General features: G+C 37.4%; 1 protein-coding gene across 1 annotated transcript in view; it reads right to left on the bottom strand.

Annotated features, from left to right (window-relative positions):
* Positions 1–19352, bottom strand: part of LOC122160860 (vitellogenin-1) — a 41522-nt gene that overhangs the window by 9278 nt on the left and 12892 nt on the right. The window contains exons 12-26 of the mRNA XM_042819793.1: positions 17511–17728; positions 17333–17430; positions 13560–13684; positions 13373–13474; positions 13164–13283; positions 12713–12902; positions 12530–12623; positions 12232–12417; positions 7064–7208; positions 5298–5514; positions 4300–4469; positions 2909–3649; positions 2769–2825; positions 1727–1960; positions 534–740 (exon numbers count right to left, since the gene is read on the bottom strand). Coding sequence (XP_042675727.1) covers positions 534–740; positions 1727–1960; positions 2769–2825; positions 2909–3649; positions 4300–4469; positions 5298–5514; positions 7064–7208; positions 12232–12417; positions 12530–12623; positions 12713–12902; positions 13164–13283; positions 13373–13474; positions 13560–13684; positions 17333–17430; positions 17511–17728 — 2904 coding nt within the window. The remainder of the gene's footprint in view (positions 1–533; positions 741–1726; positions 1961–2768; positions 2826–2908; positions 3650–4299; positions 4470–5297; positions 5515–7063; positions 7209–12231; positions 12418–12529; positions 12624–12712; positions 12903–13163; positions 13284–13372; positions 13475–13559; positions 13685–17332; positions 17431–17510; positions 17729–19352) is intronic.

Raw genomic sequence — 19352 nt, 5'->3', positions numbered from 1 at the left:
GCATAGGAAGGAGTGGAAAAAAGAAAAGACCTATAATTTCATCTGTGTTTTCTCAGGTGTCAATCAATTATCTAAACTTAATTTTTCTGCTATCTCATAAAAATCCCAAGAAATAGAATGTTTCAAATGCCTTTGAATAATTGATCTTCTGAAATGAGTTACATAGAGAAAAACAGTTTGATTTCCAGAAAAGCATACTTGTATTCAATGAGAAATAATAATTAGATAGAAATATTTTCAAACTTCTAAAATACTTCTATAAATAGCATTTTCATGCATCTTGAAGATAAAAATTTTGGGGGGAGTCAGGCTTTGAAGTTGCTGGTTTTTATTTTGTGTTTGTTTTTGTTTTAATTCAAAAGGAGAGTGAAATTTATGAACGTTTTCTGATTTTTTTTTACTAAAATTGGAGCACATTTCAAAATACTTATGCATTCCCTGTTTGGACTTTCTGATAAGCAGGTTCACCGTACTTATTTAAAAACTGTGGGTCTTTTAGATGTCTCACTTGGCAAAGCTGCCTGTGTACTTACCTGTGCTTTCAGAGGCAGTATTACAGCATCAGCACATGCTTTCCAATTGGTTTCAGCCAGCTGAACCACAACTAGTTGCACATCAACTTTGGCAGCATTGGAACGAACATATGCTGTAGCTTGATAACCTTGATTTCTGTTGTCACTTCTTACTGCCTGTGCCACAATCGTAATGCCAGGTGGAATTATGTCTCCCAGGAAGTTGCGCTGAAAAAGAACCCCCAACCATCTGTGCTTAAGTATTTCAATGCATTCACTGGAGAGCCTACAGTCCGGTATACGTATGCTGATAGCAAGTAGCATCCTTCATCCTTCAGCAGTTTAGTTTATGGTACATCTTATCTTTACCTCCAATAATTAATAGTTTTGGTTTCAGGCTTAGTCATTTCATTACCAAGAGAAATTTTCAAGGATGTGATTGTTTTCATACAGGATCCAAGACTCTTCTATACTACCTTTTTACACTTCTTAAGATTTTGTGCATTATTTTGATATTCACAATAGCTGTCTACGTACATACTGGGTACCTTCGTAGAGTTATACACATTCACAGTGTATTCTACTATACAACGGCTTCTTCAAACAAATTATTCTGAAATTCTGTGTGGTGGCAGAGTTCCCATAGACATTTTCTGCATTTGCAATACAGTTTCAGAATATCAAGTATGTATTAAAGATAAGAATGATCACTGCCTAATGGGACTTTAAATTTCCTAAATCAGCAATGACCATGGGCATTATGATTTTATTTATACTCAGCATGCATTCATGACAACTAGAAGGAATTAAGTTGGTGGAGTTTTTTGTTTGTTTGTTTATTTATAATTCTTTACATAAATCTTATATCCTTCTAACTTGCATTTTTACCTAGATTCTAAGTATTTTTGAACTCTGGAGTTTCATAAGAAAAAAGAATTTTTTTTCCCCTTTAATTTATATCACCTTTCCCTTTATTTTCTTCAATCATTTTCTGCTCCAGGCTTCCACATACACCTAACGCCTTTAGAAATGAAGGACAATGTAATACAGAAATCAAGAAACAAGACTCCAAGGTGAAAGGAATTTGGAAAAAATATTTTACAGGGAGAAAGTGAACTTCAGTGCACTTTATGTTCCAGTTTACAAACTTGACAACTTCCTGGTGCTGCCTGGCTCAACTGGTTACAGTCTGTCTGCAACTTCTGAGATACTACCTCGTGTGTCAGGCTGGATTCATGTCTGTGATGAGTGGTGGCTTCTCTGCTCACAGGGTTTCTCCTTGAGCTGTGGGCAGATTTTTCCCCATGACGGTGACTGCTGCTACTGCTACTGGAGCTGCTCATATGGCTTTTCCTGCTGCTGCTGTCGCTGCTGCTGCTGTTGCTGTGGCTGCTTCCATACTCAGAGGAAGATGACGATGAGCTGCTTGATGTCCTGTGGCCTGAATGCTATGAAACACAAATAGGTTAAAAAAGCTATGGCATGGCCTCTAATTTTAGTGTAGACATCAAAATCAGAGCTATAAGCCTCCTTGTGCAGGCAACTTATACGTAGACAGCATATGACTTTTATCACGAAGCAGACATGAAATTGGATAGGAATGTGCCTTATATCCACCTATACCTCTCTTCAAATAGGAATGCCATGCAGACAGTGATTGTAAATGGTGACATTGTATTGTCCAGTTCTAATGACAGGCAAAGCTAAGCTTGAACTTCGTGATTATTTAGAAACTATTTAAAAAGATATTAATATTTAATTAAAAACACTACAGATCATCTTTCTCTTTCATAAGCAGAACACACAATAACTGTGCAGGTAACACCTACAAAATTCACTTCATTGTCATCCTTAGAAGTACTTCAGCATACTCCCGTGCACTAATGCATACTGAACCCAGCTTCTGATACACAATGATTTTGTCCTTCTACTATGACTCCCTAAAAAAATACGGAAGCAGTTAATCATACAGGAAGGCCCTGATATTTTATAATTCTCTCATGGTCTTTGTTAGCTGAGTATTGTACAGCACCTAGCTGACAGGTATCTTCACCACAAAGCTGCTAGAGCTGCAACAGAGGGATGCAGTACAATAACTAGTATATTAGTAATAATTATTTTTATTTTGTCAGTACTGAGTGGTATTATTAGACAATATGAAATAGTCAAGTGAAATGAACCAAAGCCTTCCAGCAATATGCTTGATCATATCAGCTCCAGCCACCACAGCAATGTGCAATTTAATTAGGCACCTACCCAGTGCGTGTGAGCAGACCTGAAGCGGAGCCGGTATACTTTTGGCAGGTATGTTTCCTGCAAAATTCCAAAAGAAGCAATTACCTACAGCTCAGTGAAGATCACCTCTTAGTAGAAGTCAAAGCATTAAAAAATGTTACCCATTCATTAGAAATGTCGTAACTACTGTGACTGTTAAACTGAGACTTGACACGCTTAGTCTCAGCTTGTCTGTCCTGTTTCCACTGGCGATGGGAAACACCAGAGCTTTCACTGCTGCTGCTGGTACTCCTGCTGTTGCTGCTGGCTCTTCTGCTGCTACTGCTGCTACTCTGTGTTTTCTGTTTCTGCTCACGGACACTTCTTTCTCCTTCAGCCGTGCTGGCATGTGGAAATGATGTGGTCTTGGACTGCTTCTTAGCATTCCGCCTTGTACCAGATGATTTGCTACTGCTGCTGCTGCCCTTACTGTTGCTTTTGCTACGACTGCTGCTGCTGGTGCCCTTGCTATTGCTACTGCTGCTACTGCTGCTGCCACTATTGGTTTTGCTCCTTCTGCTACTGCTTTTGCTCTTGCTGCTGCTGCTACTACTACTGCTGCTGCTACTACTACTACTGCTGCTACTACTGCTACTATCACTGCTGCTACTACTGCTACTATCACTGCTGCTACTACTGCTACTATCACTGCTGCTACTACTGCTACTACTGCTACTGCTGTCCCCAAATGGGTAGAATTTCTTCTCTTTGGCTTTGGATCGCCTTGATTTCAGATTAATCTGGGTGTTTTCTTGTGATGCTCTGTTGTCAGAGTCACTGCTGGAGGGGGTGCTCGTTGTACTCTCAGTGCTCTCACTGATGCTGCTGGCACTGGATGAGGAGCTTCTGGAGTTTCTTGTTGCCTAGTCAATTGGAAACCATTATGAAAACCATTAGAAACCATTGGAAATAGAAAACATTTTTTTTTATCTGTCCCTGCAGAAGGCTGTAGGTAAAATAGATACAGAGAACTATGAATTTCTCTGCTGCCTTAAGAGACGAGATGTAAGCCTGAGATAGCATCCTTGCAATACATTGCCATAAGGCCAACGCATAATAATGTATCAAGAACACAAATAAGTAAAACAGTACTCCAAATCCCTGTGTAGATATTGTTGATCATACAATTACATGTGACTAGTGTTAATAGTGATGGGGCTGTAACTATGCTCACCTCAGAGCAAGCTGGGTAGGTAGGAAGATATCATACCTTTCTGCCACAGTTGTAGTAACTGGAAGCTGCTATCTATCTTCTGGGCCCACATCTATTTTGGATCTTACATGGCTGATCTTCAGAAAAACCTATAAAACCAACCTGCTCTCCCTAAAGTCCTTCACCACATTTACTGCAAAAGAGATGAATTCAATCAAAAGACCCACCGAAAGCCAGATTTGATTTTCCAACTCTTGTTTACTATCTAAAAAAGGGAGGCTACTAAATAAAAGAAATATAAATAATTAAGCTTTGTGTGCAGCCTTCCACAAACCTAGAAGTGGGTTTTTACAGCTGTACCTGGTTATCGGTGTCATCAAGGATTTTCTTCACTCTTTTGATCACTTCTTTGCTGGAAGATACTTGTGTCTCTGGATCTTCAAATGTCACTAAACGTACCATTTTTGTAGGAGCTTGATCTCCCGCTTGAATTGTTACTTGTATTTTTTCAATAGGTACATCTGTGTAGACTGAAATTTCACAACAATTATTATTATTGTTAATAGTAGCAATTGAATAATAGAATAAGACATTTTTTGCTAGTATTTATTGAAATGTTTCATATTGAGTAACTTTTAAAAACAGCTAAGATACATGCTAGCAATAATAAAATTTTATAATGTTAGTATGATAGTATGATCTTTTCATGTCAGTAAACAAAATAATATAAGATTGAAATCCAGTGAATTGGATTGCTTAGCTAGATAACACTATAGGAAGGGGAGTTAGGCACCAGAAACGAAGTCTTTCCTCTTGAATTATAAAGAATGGCCCAAAAGGCCAGACCTAAATTCAGTGGCCTGCTGTGCTTTCAATTCTTATGATCATGGATTAAGATATTTAGGACTAGATCCAGGCAGGGTTAATCCGTAATTCACTTTAAGATTCTGGGTTTTTAAACTGTAGCTACAGGACATTGTGTTAGATCTGTTGCCCATGTCCAATTGCTCTTTGCTTGCATCCCAAATCCAACGATTCAGGACACATCAGACACGCTCTGCAGGTACAGATCAGCTCTGTGTGATGCAGACCATGCTGAGAGGCACTGCACTGCATAGCCACTTTCTGGGAGAGCTGGGAATTGCTGCTCAGGCAGAGAGGGGAGAGGTGTATTAACGCTGCAAAGGAGTTTGGTGACAAAATTATATACGGGAAGGCTGAAAGTTCTAATGGTAGTTTTAGTGGCGCTTAAGGTACGAAAAACAAATATGTATGTATAAAAATATATATGTACGCACATCAACAACAATTCATCTACCCATCCATCACTTTCTTTTTTCTTGCACAATTCAATTTACCTGGCTTGAAGCTCACTCTAAGGGCATGTTCTCCAATAAGGTAATAAAGAGGCACATTTTTTATAAATGCTGCATGTACACTTTTCTTCTCAATGCAGACTTGAACCCCAAATGTACTTGCATTGGAGCACATGGATTGAACAAATGGCTCCTTCCAGGAAGAACGTCCAAAGGAGAAGGAATTTCCTGATGAAACATCTTCAACAGACTGTCTGTCCTGTTAGATAATACACTTGTCAAGTAAAAGTAGGCAACAGTAAGAGAAATGGTTACATGCTATCAATTCTGTTTCAGTCATACATACATTTACTCTACAGAAGGTACTAACCAGTTTGAGATAGCAAGGCTATGTACAACATCTTGGCTTTCAATTGGACAAAATTATCAGTTAAATGGCTCAGTTAGACTATCTAAAGCGAAAAAAAAAAAGTGCTTGAGTCCATAAGACTGGTAAACTACATCACAAAATAATTGCAATTATTTTATTTTGCTTTCCTAGAGTATTAGACTGTGTTAACAGATTCACAATCAGTGTGAGTGTGGCTCTAGACTGACTGAAGTTCTTTTCTTTGCTTTATAATTTGGTAGAACTACAGAACCTTCATCTATACTTATGCAAATTTTGTCTCACTTGTGGTGCGACTTGGATGTGACAATATATCAACTAGAAGATCACAGAAATTTCCTAGACGTCCAAAGCATATCAGATGTTAGAAATTTTCACTCAAAAGTGTGCCATATACACATGCTGAAAGTTATGCTTCTGGAAGAGTTAATTAAAATTAATTAAAATTAGAATCAAGTCCACGAAATGAGAAATAAAGCAAATGGCAAAAGAAACATGACCATAAGATTTCTTTTCATATTCTGCAGTTAATTTTTTACTCAGTACATCATGTCTCACAAAATTCCAAACTTGTACGTACAGCACTGAAAAACTGGAATTTTTATGCTAATCCTTTCTTTCCAAAGGGAATGATAATGACAATGGGAAATGGTCAAGTTTGTGCCATTTTTCAGTTACTGTTCATTCAAGAATAACTGCAGAGTGATAAATGTTTGTAATGAGCACGTAGGCACAAAGCTTTGCTTGTGGAATACTGGAAATTGTTCCAGCTGACAGTACATTTACCCATTGACTTTTCCATAGGAAAGTGCTGTACTCACCCTCATCTCTTATTTTATCTGAAAAACTTCAGAGTTGCAGGATGATAAGGCAACCAGAACACCACAATATGTTCCTCATCTCTGTCAGTTTTCCATTGAAAGAAATGTTATGGTGAGGCCTTCACAATGCTGCCCATCAGAAGAAAGCATGTAGTTGCTTTTATGGAAAGCTTTAGTTTAGGAAGTCATTTGACTTCACGCACAAACTGCCATCCATCCTTGAATCAAGGTAGCTATACGCAGTAAATTTAGCTCTACATGCTGAATACTGGAACATCTTGCGGAGTACTGCCTATCCCAGGAATGTAATGATTGTATTATGGCTGCAAAGTGTTTTAAAGATTGTGGGCCTATCCTGTAGATGGCAGTGTAAAATTAATTACTAAAGCAAGTGTTCTTGCTTTTGAAAGTGTTGTAAGTCTGACGTGATTACAATCCAGACTTTAAAATAATGCTACTACAGGCTACTTGTGTTATTAGATTGAATGTGACTTATTCTGTGCAAGGTAACACTGGTCAGAGATGAATTGTACATTTTCCTATGGGGGAAAAAAATGTTTTTTTCCTGATTAAAAGCCAAAAAATAGTCAAACAGTTACCCTGATATTATCAGTCTCGCCTGATGCAGAATCTGAGTTGAAGGACATCTTCATTATGTCAGGCACTGCTTCAGGTAGAAGAACTGGAGTCATCTTACTAGCAGCCAAATCTTCAATATTTCGTGTAACAGCAAATGTCCTAGAGCTGCAGAATAAACATTAGAGGGAACCTGTATTGATAAAGCACTGCTAAGGAAAAGACCTGAATAATGCCACATAGCACGTACTCAGCAACAAGTATCATACCTTGCAAATTGCTTTGTAGATATTTACAGCATCTTTCGTGCTAGCTTTATTTCCAAGGACTGCTTAAACTGAATAAATACATGGACTGATCTCAGTCCAGAGAGCTTGCAGATAGTCTTTCACAATCACAGGTATCAGTTAAAAGAACTGTATTCTATGGGATCTGCATAAGCCTAATGCCTTGAAGAACAGCCTGCTTAGAAATCTGGCTATAGGTTAAATTATTCAATTTTTGAATCTCATATTTTTTTAATTTTTATTTTTAAAACCTTTTGCACATTCACTGCTAAACTTGGTTTTTACTTCCTTTGAATACCATACCGCCATAACTCAGGAAAAAAAAATCATGCAGTGGACTGGTGGCCAATAAATGCTATTTCCTGTGCAATATTTTTAGCCTCAAACAATTAAATAAATGTTTCTAGTTTTGTCTAACTGCACTCGTATATCCACATGCCTTAGAAAGATATCATGGGGAGATTTGTTGGAAGGTGAAGAACCTAATACTTACTTATCTGTGTGTATTTTGTAATTTGTTTACAGTGCTGTGGGGCTTAGGAGTGTTAGTCAGAATCAAGGACAAGAGATATAAGATGCTAAAAGAACAAATGATATAAGTGGTATGAGACTCTTGTGGCCAAATACCCTGACCCCTTTGTTCCATACTCTATAATCTTTGTGGATGCTGTTACAGTGCTGTAAGAACCATGAGTTTTGATTTGGGTCAGAGAAGTGTCTTGACTACTGAATACTTTTGACAGATTAAAACCTATTTCTCTGAGCTATTAACATTGTGCTAACTCTACCTTATTAGTCATTTATCAGAGCTAACATCCAGCTCAGAATTCTGCACATGCTGTTTCTCATGTATGAAGTTGATCTCCTTGCCCTGAGGCTTTTTTGGTCCACCAACGAAGGTGGCCTTTGTGACAATAAATGGAAAGATAGTCTACAAAATGGTCTCTATTTTAATATGGTCCACACTGTACTAACCTGAGCAATTCCAATCTAACCTATATGAAAGATGAATTTGTATTCATTTGATAGCGCTCTCTTCCTCTTGAAGGCTCCTACCGTGCTGTGTGCACTGTAAAGCACACAATTGCACTTCATGTGGAACACCTCAATAAAACGTATGTCACCTGTGGGCTTTGTTTTCTTTTCCATCTCTCTCTCTCTTTTTTTTTTTTTTTAAGATAAGGACATGACAGCAATGCCCCACGGTGGGTGAGAGGAGAACCTTGAAGAATGGAATCTGAAATAAAATATTCTCCCTAACAAGCTGAGGGGATAAAAGAAAATACAAATCAACTTGCATTTCAGATGGTTCATCTGAGTAAAGGGACAAAAAAGGAAATGATTTTTATTTTAATCCCATTCAATAATTCAAATGACCACTGAACAGCAGTCTGGGTCTCCAAGCAGAAAGCCCTGGGGTTTCTTTTCCAATTTTTTTTTTTAGTATTTTTTATGCCAATAGTCTACTCCTGCCACCTAATGAAAGTAGAAGATCGATTCCTCCCTGTTGAGCACAGAGAGCCGACAAATGTAGCTGCATCACAGGTGACACATGTCAATGTCTGCAGAATCACACAGTACTGTAAAAATAGGCTGCAAGAGCCAGTTCTGGTCCTTTAACAAGAAAAACAGTCACAAAGAAGGCCTAAAGCTATGGTATGAAAGAATGTGTTCTCTCTGATCCCACACAAGGGAGAAGAAAATAAAAGGGAGATTTTCCAATATGTATTGGTGTATTTTTTGGATGAGAGAAGAAGCTGTGCTATAGTATAAGCTAAATTCACGGCAGGGGTAAGGGACAAGCAATTCAGCTGTGTTGGGCCCACTGATATTTTGGGTTATGTGGCCTTACACATATCCCTAATATGGAGACAGAAGAGCTCAATGTCTGTTTAAAACAAAAATGATAACCCAAAAGATCATTGAAAAACTATTTTTCTGGTTTTTAAAGCACAGCATGACATCATATCTAAAGAAATGAGAAGCAAGAGGCAATTCTACTACCAGATCTTTAGCTCTTTTTAATCTCTGGTGAAATGAAATAGCACATATCCTTCTGACCTTGGTGCAAAGGTGTCACGATAACAAATGTTTGAAGCATGAGTCATTGCCCTCATCTTTCCCCAGCCAAGGAGTGTGGAAAGCTCATAGAGCTCATATATTACATACATATACTTACTCTTCTGCATTTTTCATTATATGTTGTATACAGCATTTTAATTTTGTAATTCATCTTATAAGATGCCCAAGTGAAGCAATTTCTGCTTATCCTACAGTTAAAACAAGTGAAAAAGCCCCATAGTAGGAGCTCTATTCAAGATTATGTAGATACTTCAGTAGCCTATCATTATGAATATGTGATATATTTGCAAAGTGCAAATTCTTTGGCAGCTCTCCATATTTATACTTTAATCACAGGGCTTTAATTTCCCCTGAAATTTATTTGATTTTTACTTCTTCCTGTAAATTTTGTTTAAAAATCTATTTTAGCAACCATCTGCAGTATACCAAATAATTATGTTAAAAGAGCCTTAAAAATAACTATTATTTTAATTAAATTTAACTTTGATAGGATTGAATTGAAACATACGTTATATATTCTCTCCATGGTGTGATTAATTGTTGTGTTCTGATTTTTACTATAAAGAAAGTTGGGTCCTTCGTGTGCAATCTCTCTGTCACCAAAGTTTTTGGGATTTTTTTATTTGAGTCTGTGATTGCTCACTTGAGTTTCTCTTCCACTCCTGGAAATTTATATAAATCCCACAGCTGTGACAGCTTGTAACCTGTACAGCATGTAGGATATAACTGAACTAAATGCTATTGAAAACTGTTTACTACTTGTGTCTGGGTGTGAGAGATGAAAAGGAAAATAATATTACATCCTGACCAGCTGTAATGACATGGGAGTATAGACGGTAACTCAGTGACCATCAAGACAAAATGCTTAATACTAAAATATTTTGAATGGAGTTTACAAGCAACTGTACGAGCAATGGTTTTCTAGAATCATCTTTCAATAGAACACTTTAAGCTAACACAGGAAGGTGTCAGAATACCTCTAAAATATTATATGCAATAGGTTCCTTATTTTTTAGTGGAACTGAGCAAAAGGAAGAGAAAGTCTATATTAAACTATGATTTTGGACTCGTTCTATTTAGAACATACATGCACACTTCCTCTCAACACATTATGCCTGTTTGTTTCTCTTCGTGGCTTTAAGATTTTACTTTGCTTGTTCTTTGACCTTCTCAGTGACGTGGTTCAGTGATACGTTCTCTAGTTATTGCTTTATCTTCACTTGTACTCATTGCTGTTTCATTGCTCTGTGTGATTCCCACCAAGCATTTGTTTTGTAAGAATGAGCAGGAATGCTTTTTGGAGAAAAATTGATAGTGCTAGAAGTTAGCTAGTGAGCATTAGCTTTTTCATATACTTGGCATTATAGAGCTATTTCCAGCTGACTACTTCACTTTATAAATGATAATGCTACAGGGTCTACAGGAGAGCTTGGGCAGGAACTCATGAACTCCCTGGCTGCGATCCTCTATTTCTTATACTGTCTTGCCTTACTTGATGCCTTTAACACCTTTGTTTCTTATTTGATTCCATCTTCAGTCAAAGAAGGAAAATATTTATTATTTTGATTTGCCAGAAGGATCCTTCTGCCAACAGTTCTAGCTCACCTTGAGGCCCTAAACTCCATCCCAATCTTCAATATCCTCATTCCAGTTCAGCATCCTTATTGAGTTAATATCCACTTTGCCCAATCCAACATTGAGAGCTAGTGAGAAGAGGTGCCTATTGTCCCTGATGATTTTGAGAGTGAACTGTCCTGGTCTTCATAAGAAAATGAACAAAATAATTTGGTTTGTGTGCCATAGCAGCTTACACACAGAAAATTGATGCTCTGTGAACTGCTGAAACACTCCCTCCTCTGTGTGGAGAACCTGATTACAATAAGAATTGATGGATCTGAGGAATCATATTAGGGAGGAGGATGTGATGTCAAATGCCTAATAGTCTGGTCTGTGACCACTGAAGAGCAAAGGAGAATAATGATTAGCCTTTGTGGTGGCTAAACTGATGAGACCTGCAGAGCTTCTCTGGGCCTGCAGCCATGAATGCTAATTGCAGCTGGATCAAGCAACAGAGCTCTTTTGTTATGGCTGTACTCCTAGAGCAGAAACTTGTTAACATTTCTGCAGCTTGTATAGTAGTTGATTTTTGTTGTCAGTGGAGCTTTTTCCTGTGTTATGAATTTTTAGCTTGTCTTTCTCATTGTTTTTTCATGTGTGTATGAAGGTTTTCAAGGCTTTGGTCTACTGCTCTGATTCTTTGGACATATTCTTTCTGTTTCCTCCCTCTCTTTGTGCTTGTATTTCCATCTGTTTTCATTTGTTTGGCATCTGGCTACAATTGTTTTCCAGAGTGTATTGTAATTGCATACACTGATAATAAATCAAGTAAACCTAACAGGCAAGAAAACCAAATGGCAGCCACAGGAAACAAAGTAAAAGCACAAGTTACACCAAGTCCTTTATGGTTACGAGCACCAGATGCATAGGTTATCTGTTAAAAATGATAGAAGCCAGTTGGCTTATATCTTACCCAGTGTCTTCAACTCAAATATATGTGTTAGGGTAGAAATTTTATGTCATATGAGCTTTGAATAGTTTATGAGTCTCATGTCTGAAAAATTGTGATTTTCTGGTCAAGGCCACAGGAAACAAAACATATTTTCAAACAAAGCTTTTGTGCATATCTTTCTTTTAAATTCATCTACACTGATCACTGCCAGTTACCCAAGCTGTCAGTCAAAGGCAAGCTCCCTAAGCAAATGTTTTGTTTAATTCAGAAAGAGTCAATATGACTACACAGAAAGATAAGTGCTGTGGCTTACCTTACAGTAATTAAATTAGTCTCTTCTTTGCATGGCGGAATTTCAGCTTTGATACTTCTTTCCTTCATTTGGACAGTGGCAACAACATTCACAGGTACATGAGCATTTACCTTGGTGTGTGCTTCCAACCCTGCCTGGATCATGTTTGTGTTGATCCCAATTACAAAGGTCATATGTTTAGCCATGCTGAAAAATTAGAATGAGAGAGTAAGATTACATACATAAAGTAAATAGTTGAATTTTTTGTGGCTTTTGTCACTTTAAAATATTATTTTTTTAATTTACCCAAAATATTTACCTCAGACTCGTTTTGGAACGCAGCCTAATGTTGGAATTTAGTAACTCAGTCAGTCTGAAATCAGACCTTGGAGAAGGTGTAATTTGCACTTGAACTATTAGAAGGAAAGTAAGCAAAATGTTAAAAATTCTGCCCAATTCTTTATAATCATATATGTATTGCTCAGGTCTTGAAATACATTACCATTTCCTGCCACTTTTGTGACAGAAGAATAATAGAAGCTGGTCTCCATTGGGAATCCAGTACAGGTAGGCACAATACGACGAATCTCAGAGGATAGTAAAGCCTTGGTCCATTGCCTTCCTATGCCACTTTGAAGGCTACTGATTAATTTCCTTATTGAAGGGATTTTTTCATCAGGTCCATACCATGCCTGCAATTACAGAGTTCAACTTGTCTAAACAAGCAGAACTTTAATATCATGATCCGTATTATTAACTGTGCCTCAGGGGAATGTCTGCGAACAATGATCATAGCTAATCCTGATCAAATTTTGAATTTATTTGCCTTGATTAATGCTAAAGACAAGACTAAAGACTTAAAATAAAAAGTTAAGGAGAAGGGAAGGAACATGCAGAAGAAATAGCATTTTAATACTTTTGATGCCTATGTGGTAGTACTTCTGAAATGATACCTGCAATACATTTTGGATGCTGTTTTTATCGAGTTCACCAAAGAACAACTCTTGGCCAAACATCTTCAGGTAACCCGATGCAAAGGGTTTGTCACTGGGGAGTGCCTTCCAGTCCGATAGCTGCATGAGAAGAGGAAGAAAATCTGTTTCTTCATAACATTTGGGGAAACAACACTTGACAGATTTTCTTTTCTTCCCCTAGAATTTACCTTTTTTAGGATTTCCCTGAAGTCATAGTTAGTCTCCCAGTCCTTGTCAGGAGAGTAACCTCTAACAAACATCTCCTGAAGTCCTTCAGCTGCTATTCCCACCTGTGAGACAAAGTAAAATTGAAATACTGGTTGGATAAAGATTATAGGAAGGTGTGAGAGGCAAACTGCAGATTGAACCAATTACCTCTATGGGATCAGCAACTCTTCCAAGGAAATGTGTCCGCAGCTGGGACACTGCCATTGTTGGAATTAAGCTTCCTGCATTATTCAGTACCAAATATTTAGCTGCCAGTCCACTCATAAGGAACTCTGCATAGAAACAGGCAGTAAAACATAGCCCAGTCAGTTTTTAAAGCCACATTTGCAGATTGTATCAATTTACTAATTGCATAACACAACAGATACAAGATGATATGAGAAAGGCTAGAAAAATCAGCCACAAAACCAATATTATAAAACAGGCATAAACAGAATATTCTGCCTTTCTGAACTATTAATTGGCAAAATTGTAAGTCCCCTGCTCAATATGCAGTGACTATGCTATGTTTCTTATTGCTTCTTCTATATAATTTACATTCAGTCAGATTCTATAATACCAATTTATGAAATGCTTTTACAAGACATTGTTTAAAGCAACTTGACAAAGGAAGAGGGGTCAGAAATGAAAACAGATTTACCATCCTTTGCTAATGTTATAGGAAAAATGGTACAGATGCCCTGTAAGTACAGATGGTGAGGTGGTGTAGATTTCTTTCTCTGATGACTCAGAGGCTATTTAACGTGTCTCATACCACATGCTGTAACTCTTTACATAAAATGTAAATTGTTAAGTAACAACTACTAATTGTTAAGTAGTTGTTAACTATTGTGTAAACTCAGAACAAAGGTAATTTGTATTTATTTTTTCGACTTTAGATTTATCATCTACAATGTTCTTAGGTACAGATAATCAGTGGAGAGGGTAGTTATACATTCTTCCTGAACTTGGCACAGCTTTATACAGTTCTATTTTCTGAATTGAAGTAATCCCAAGGATTTTCTAATTTTCCCTAGATTTCAACAGGAGCGAGGGCAACACAGTATGCAGGTGTACCTGTTGCACTTCCTTTCTTCCAACTCTCCTCCTTCTTCCAACACAAGTTGAAGAACAATGAACTATTTGAGGATTCCCTATGTTAAATTTCTTTTATCCTTATGTTAGACATAGTCACCATATACTGATTAAACTGGCCCTAGAATTCCAGCACAACCAAAATCAGCTTTCAAAATTCAGGATAACTTCAGAGCCCTGGAAAAAGCAGACCACTAATTTCATGACCTGTATAGAAATGATTGAATTGTAGGAAATATGTTTTCAAGTGTTCACAGAATCATAGAATATTCTGAGTTGGAAGGAACCCATGGGGATCATCAAGTCCAGCTCCTGGATTCGTTATGAAGAGAGTGAGACTTTGGCCTCTTTCCAGAAGAGGAATGACTACATTCTATTAAATTACTTAGCCAAAATTTAAAGACAAGTCTATTTTTGGTTCACAGATGTGGGATCTTACGAACACTCAGGCCCATGTGATTTTTCTGGTGCCACTTTCTGTATTTCAAAAAAAATCTCATGAGTGTGTCAATAACTACTATTTTCTTATGGGGGGTGTCTCTGTGTGCATTTGTGTTCTAACTCAAGAAATGTTAGTTAAGAAAAAAAATATATATTTCTTGATACTTAGAAAGAAGTGTTGCTAATAAATGATTAAATGATTATACAAAATTCATCAGCTTGAAGACAAAGGGGGTGTTTTCAATACCTCAGATGTTATGCAGCTCTAACGCTGTAAGAAAATATTTACCAAAGAAGAATTCTACTAACAGGGTCAGATGGTACACCATAGCTGCTTCAGCGTGAGAATGTGAGGGCACCTGCATGTGTCTGACTAAACGTCTTGCCTCAGGGAAGATGGAAAGCGAAAATAAAGTGATCGAAGAAAGCAGCCTTTCATACCTATGAACATTAGTAAACATTTTTTTGTAATATAAATTTGTAAAAAAAAAAGTGCATGTTGAGAGTCAGATTCTGTCAGTTTCTATATTGAGCAGTACCTGGGCTGATTTTAGGGGTAGTATGTAGACTGTGAAACATTATTTGTGGTGTCCACGTGTGACAGATTCTTGATTAGAGGCATATTCATCTGATGTTAGTGCCTGTCATTAAAAATTCAGCACCTACCATCTCAAAAAATCTGTGAAGGTGAGGGCACATTTTTGTTTTTAGTGAGGAAATAGGCACAGCATTACTGCTGTCACTATGGTAACTCCTCCAGAATGGACTCACTGAAACACATTTCACCTGTGGCTAGAGGTAACAAATCAAAACAAAAAGTTGGAGCATCCTCCCACACAAGTGTAATGGAGAATGGACTTCATTTAGCCAACTAAATTATGCAACTCTAAGCTTAGCATGTGCTAGAAAGTGATCTTGTTCCTTAGTCTTCAGGATGAGAGGCTGAAACATCCTATCTAAGTAGTAGCCAAATTTCTTATACTGGCACTAAGAATTAACAACTCATTGATCTACTGCATTTCAGGGGTACAGTCAGAACAAAATAATGCATTTTACACAGCCCCCTGCCAGCTACCCTTATCTATACTGCTCATTTCTTTCTAACTGTTCAAAAAAAAAATCAGGCAGCTCCATTTTAAAAGCAAAAATAAGAGGAGAAAACAAGTATCTAAGCCCTGAAACACATATCTGCTTATTACTGGAAAATGTATCTCTCTGTGTATGCATTTTAAATGGTACAAAAGTTCACAAGATGCATTATCTACTGAATTTCTTTGGGCACTCTCTGTTGCCATCTCTGAAGCAGCAAGCATTGTGGCTGCTGTGGTATGTATTATACATATTTTTGTTAGAGACTCAACTGAATGGTCATATAAAAAACATGAAGCAAGAAAGGCAACAATAAAACCTGTAAAAGTCTTCTAAAACCCCCTCCCATCCCCAAAAGAATGCAAAAGTACTTGCACACTTAGCACTGCAGGTTTCAGACATTTAAGTCTCTTTTTCTATTCATAACTTTGAAAAGAATCTTTATGTGTACCAGTGAACAACAAAAGTGTGAAATACATCTATGCCCTTTAGATAAACAGCATGTGTAAGGAGGCACTGTTTGTAGATATAATCTCCCTGGTCTATCAGCTACATATGCCAAATCACTGAGGCTGTCATGGTCATTTACATGCAGTTGCTGAAAAAATCCCTACTGGGAAGAATTACATAAATGGAAAATGGAAATAGCTACAATTTGACCCAGCAAGAGCTGTCTTCTAATTTCGTCCTCTTTACTCTAGCTACCAGTGTTCTTGATTTTTACATGTGATTCCCAGAGATGTAACTGATGAGCCCCAAAATCCCACACATGGATCTGTTCATGCCAGTAAATAACCCTAGTAAGAAGGTGTAGGAAAAACCTTCATAAAACAAACCTGAGTTAGCTGCTCATGGATGCAATGAATTATCACAGCTGACCATTTGCAGAGTTTGATGTTTCACTGTGCACTATTGTTGGGTCAAGAGGCTATAGCATCGTATTTTAATTCAGCAAGAGTTGTATGTGTTAATCACCATTAGAAATTTATATACTTAGTAGTAACTTAGGTCCCTCTTGTTTGGTGCTGAACAGTGTTAGGGTTAGAGCCCCATAAGCCCTCTGGTAGTTTCATACTAGCAGCATACAGTGCAAATACACAGGGACCTAAATGCTCTAAAAATGGGGAGCCCAAGATTTAGGGGTTTTTTTTGTTTTCCACCGTATGTAGGACAACATAGACGCTGCTGGCTATGTGCAACTGGACTCTCCTACTCTGTGATATTAATCTATATATATTTAACTTCAGCCTGTGTATATTTCCCCCCAAAATCTTCAGATGATTACTATAGGAGGGAAGAAGGACTATGTACCTTACCTTTAAACATACTGAAGCGGAAAACTTTGCTGAACTGGTATCCAGATCTGTCAAATTTGGGACTTAATGCTCTGACAGCCATTCTGCAGGCAGAAGCCCTGAAAAAATTCGGCAAGCTCATTAACACCTCAATTTGTTTGTAACAAGTTCCTCATCTAGGGAAGGGGATTTTCCTTACATCATTTGAAGATCTGGAGCTGTGCTTCTGCCCAGGGCCCTCAGGTGAGAGTAAATGAAACTTGCCACTTGCATGCTAGGATCCTTCAGCACAGCATCAGCTAATGTCATCAGGATTGGAAGACCTGGCTTAGTTTCAAGCAAAACCACTGCAGCTAACATTCGGATTCGAGGATGAATTTTGTGAGTCAGGAAAATCTCAAGGGTAATAGCCTGGACCTGAAAATAATTGGTACTTTCGGACTTAATCTGTATTTGAACATTTTGCTAATAACCTTTCATCACCAGTGAATGATCTCTTAATCACTAGTACAGTAAAAATTTGTATTATTTAATTATTATGGCAACAATGTTCCTGATTTCAGAGTTTGTTGGCTGGAAGGAGAATTATAGTAATACTGATTCCTAAGCAATCAAAGCCAAGGAACCTCACTGAATAACCTCTACATCAAATTTACTTTCCCTTGTTAAGCTATAGCAAAGGATGCCTGCAATATAACCAAGACAAAATCTAGATAAAAGTGATTTCAAGAACCCATAATATACCAGAGAAATAAATTCAGTGATCACCCATAAAGATTTGCCTTAACTCAAGCCATTTGATCTTCTGGAGCCTATTCTACTCGAATAACAAACAGTTTACTTCCGAAAATCTCTATACCATGTAGGTAATTTAAAATTGTAATGTTATGTGAGAAATGCAATTTTCACAGTACTACTTGTAACTAATGTGTTTGATCTGTACAGTATTTAGTATCGAGACTAATTTTTTACTGGAACCTTTCCAGCTTGCATGAGAGGAATTAAAATGTTTGACTGCAGCTTCAAACTGATTGGGGATGGAGTAACACCATTTTGGCACAATCCTCTGGACAATCCTGTTCTGCCTCTAACACCTACGCTTTTTAATATAAGGTATGACTAAGAAAGCTTTATGTATTTTTCTGCAGTAGCTTCTTTCTAAATGCAACTGCTTTTTTAAATTAAAGAATAGAAATGACAGGCCATGCATTAAGTCTGCTTAATGCAAATATAAGTGTGTAGCTAGCTGCAAACCAGGGATTAAACTGACTGTTTTTTGAACAATGCAAAATCCAGTCAAAGTCATTAACCTGCTCCAGATCAATTTTCTCTAAAGCAAATGCATAGAAAATGGAACTAAACAGCAGTCTGGGTCACATGCGGAAAGCTAGGCCAAAGGACAAGCAGAGATGCAGCATTGTTTTCGAACACCAGATCAGCTTTTCCCTTCCCCAGCAAATAACCTAATTCCTTGCTTGCTGTCTCTCCACCCTCCCACTCCCTTTTCCCCACCTAGCTCCTGCACTCTAGTAAATTGTTTCTGTATTCTTTTGCTTAAAAGCATAAACCAGCACACTGCTGTCTATGGATCAATACGTGGAATCAAGCTGGCAATCATATGCAAAATTAATACACTGAAAAAATTAGTACAGCAGAATAGTTAACAAAAGCTTTTAATTTTACTTTTCATGTTAAGAATGGTCTCACAAAAAATGTAACAGGGAAAAAGATTTAAGGTTTCCTTTTATAAGTGGCTTGCTTTAGGGTGAAAATGATTGTAAAGTGATGTCCGTGGTGGATGAGATTACGCCTATGTAACCATTGTATGTGATGTCTAATCATTACCTCATTCAGGGACAAAAGTCACATTTAGTAAATGCTTTGTTTATGACTTAAACCCACACAATGTCTGTAAATTTGTAATTAGGATGCAAACTTCCAGTATCTATTTTCAATAAGATCTGTCTTGAATTACGATTAGATGTGACACTCAGTATTAAGTGTCAATTTTCAGAAAACCTTGTTTTGTGGTTCTCTCACA

The sequence above is a fragment of the Centrocercus urophasianus genome, unplaced genomic scaffold, assembly GCF_019232065.1.
Source record: "Centrocercus urophasianus isolate 14NV4802_14NV808 unplaced genomic scaffold, USGS_Curo_1.0 seq_18, whole genome shotgun sequence".
NCBI lineage: Eukaryota > Metazoa > Chordata > Aves > Galliformes > Phasianidae > Centrocercus > Centrocercus urophasianus.
This window is presented reverse-complemented; position numbering and strand designations above follow the sequence as displayed.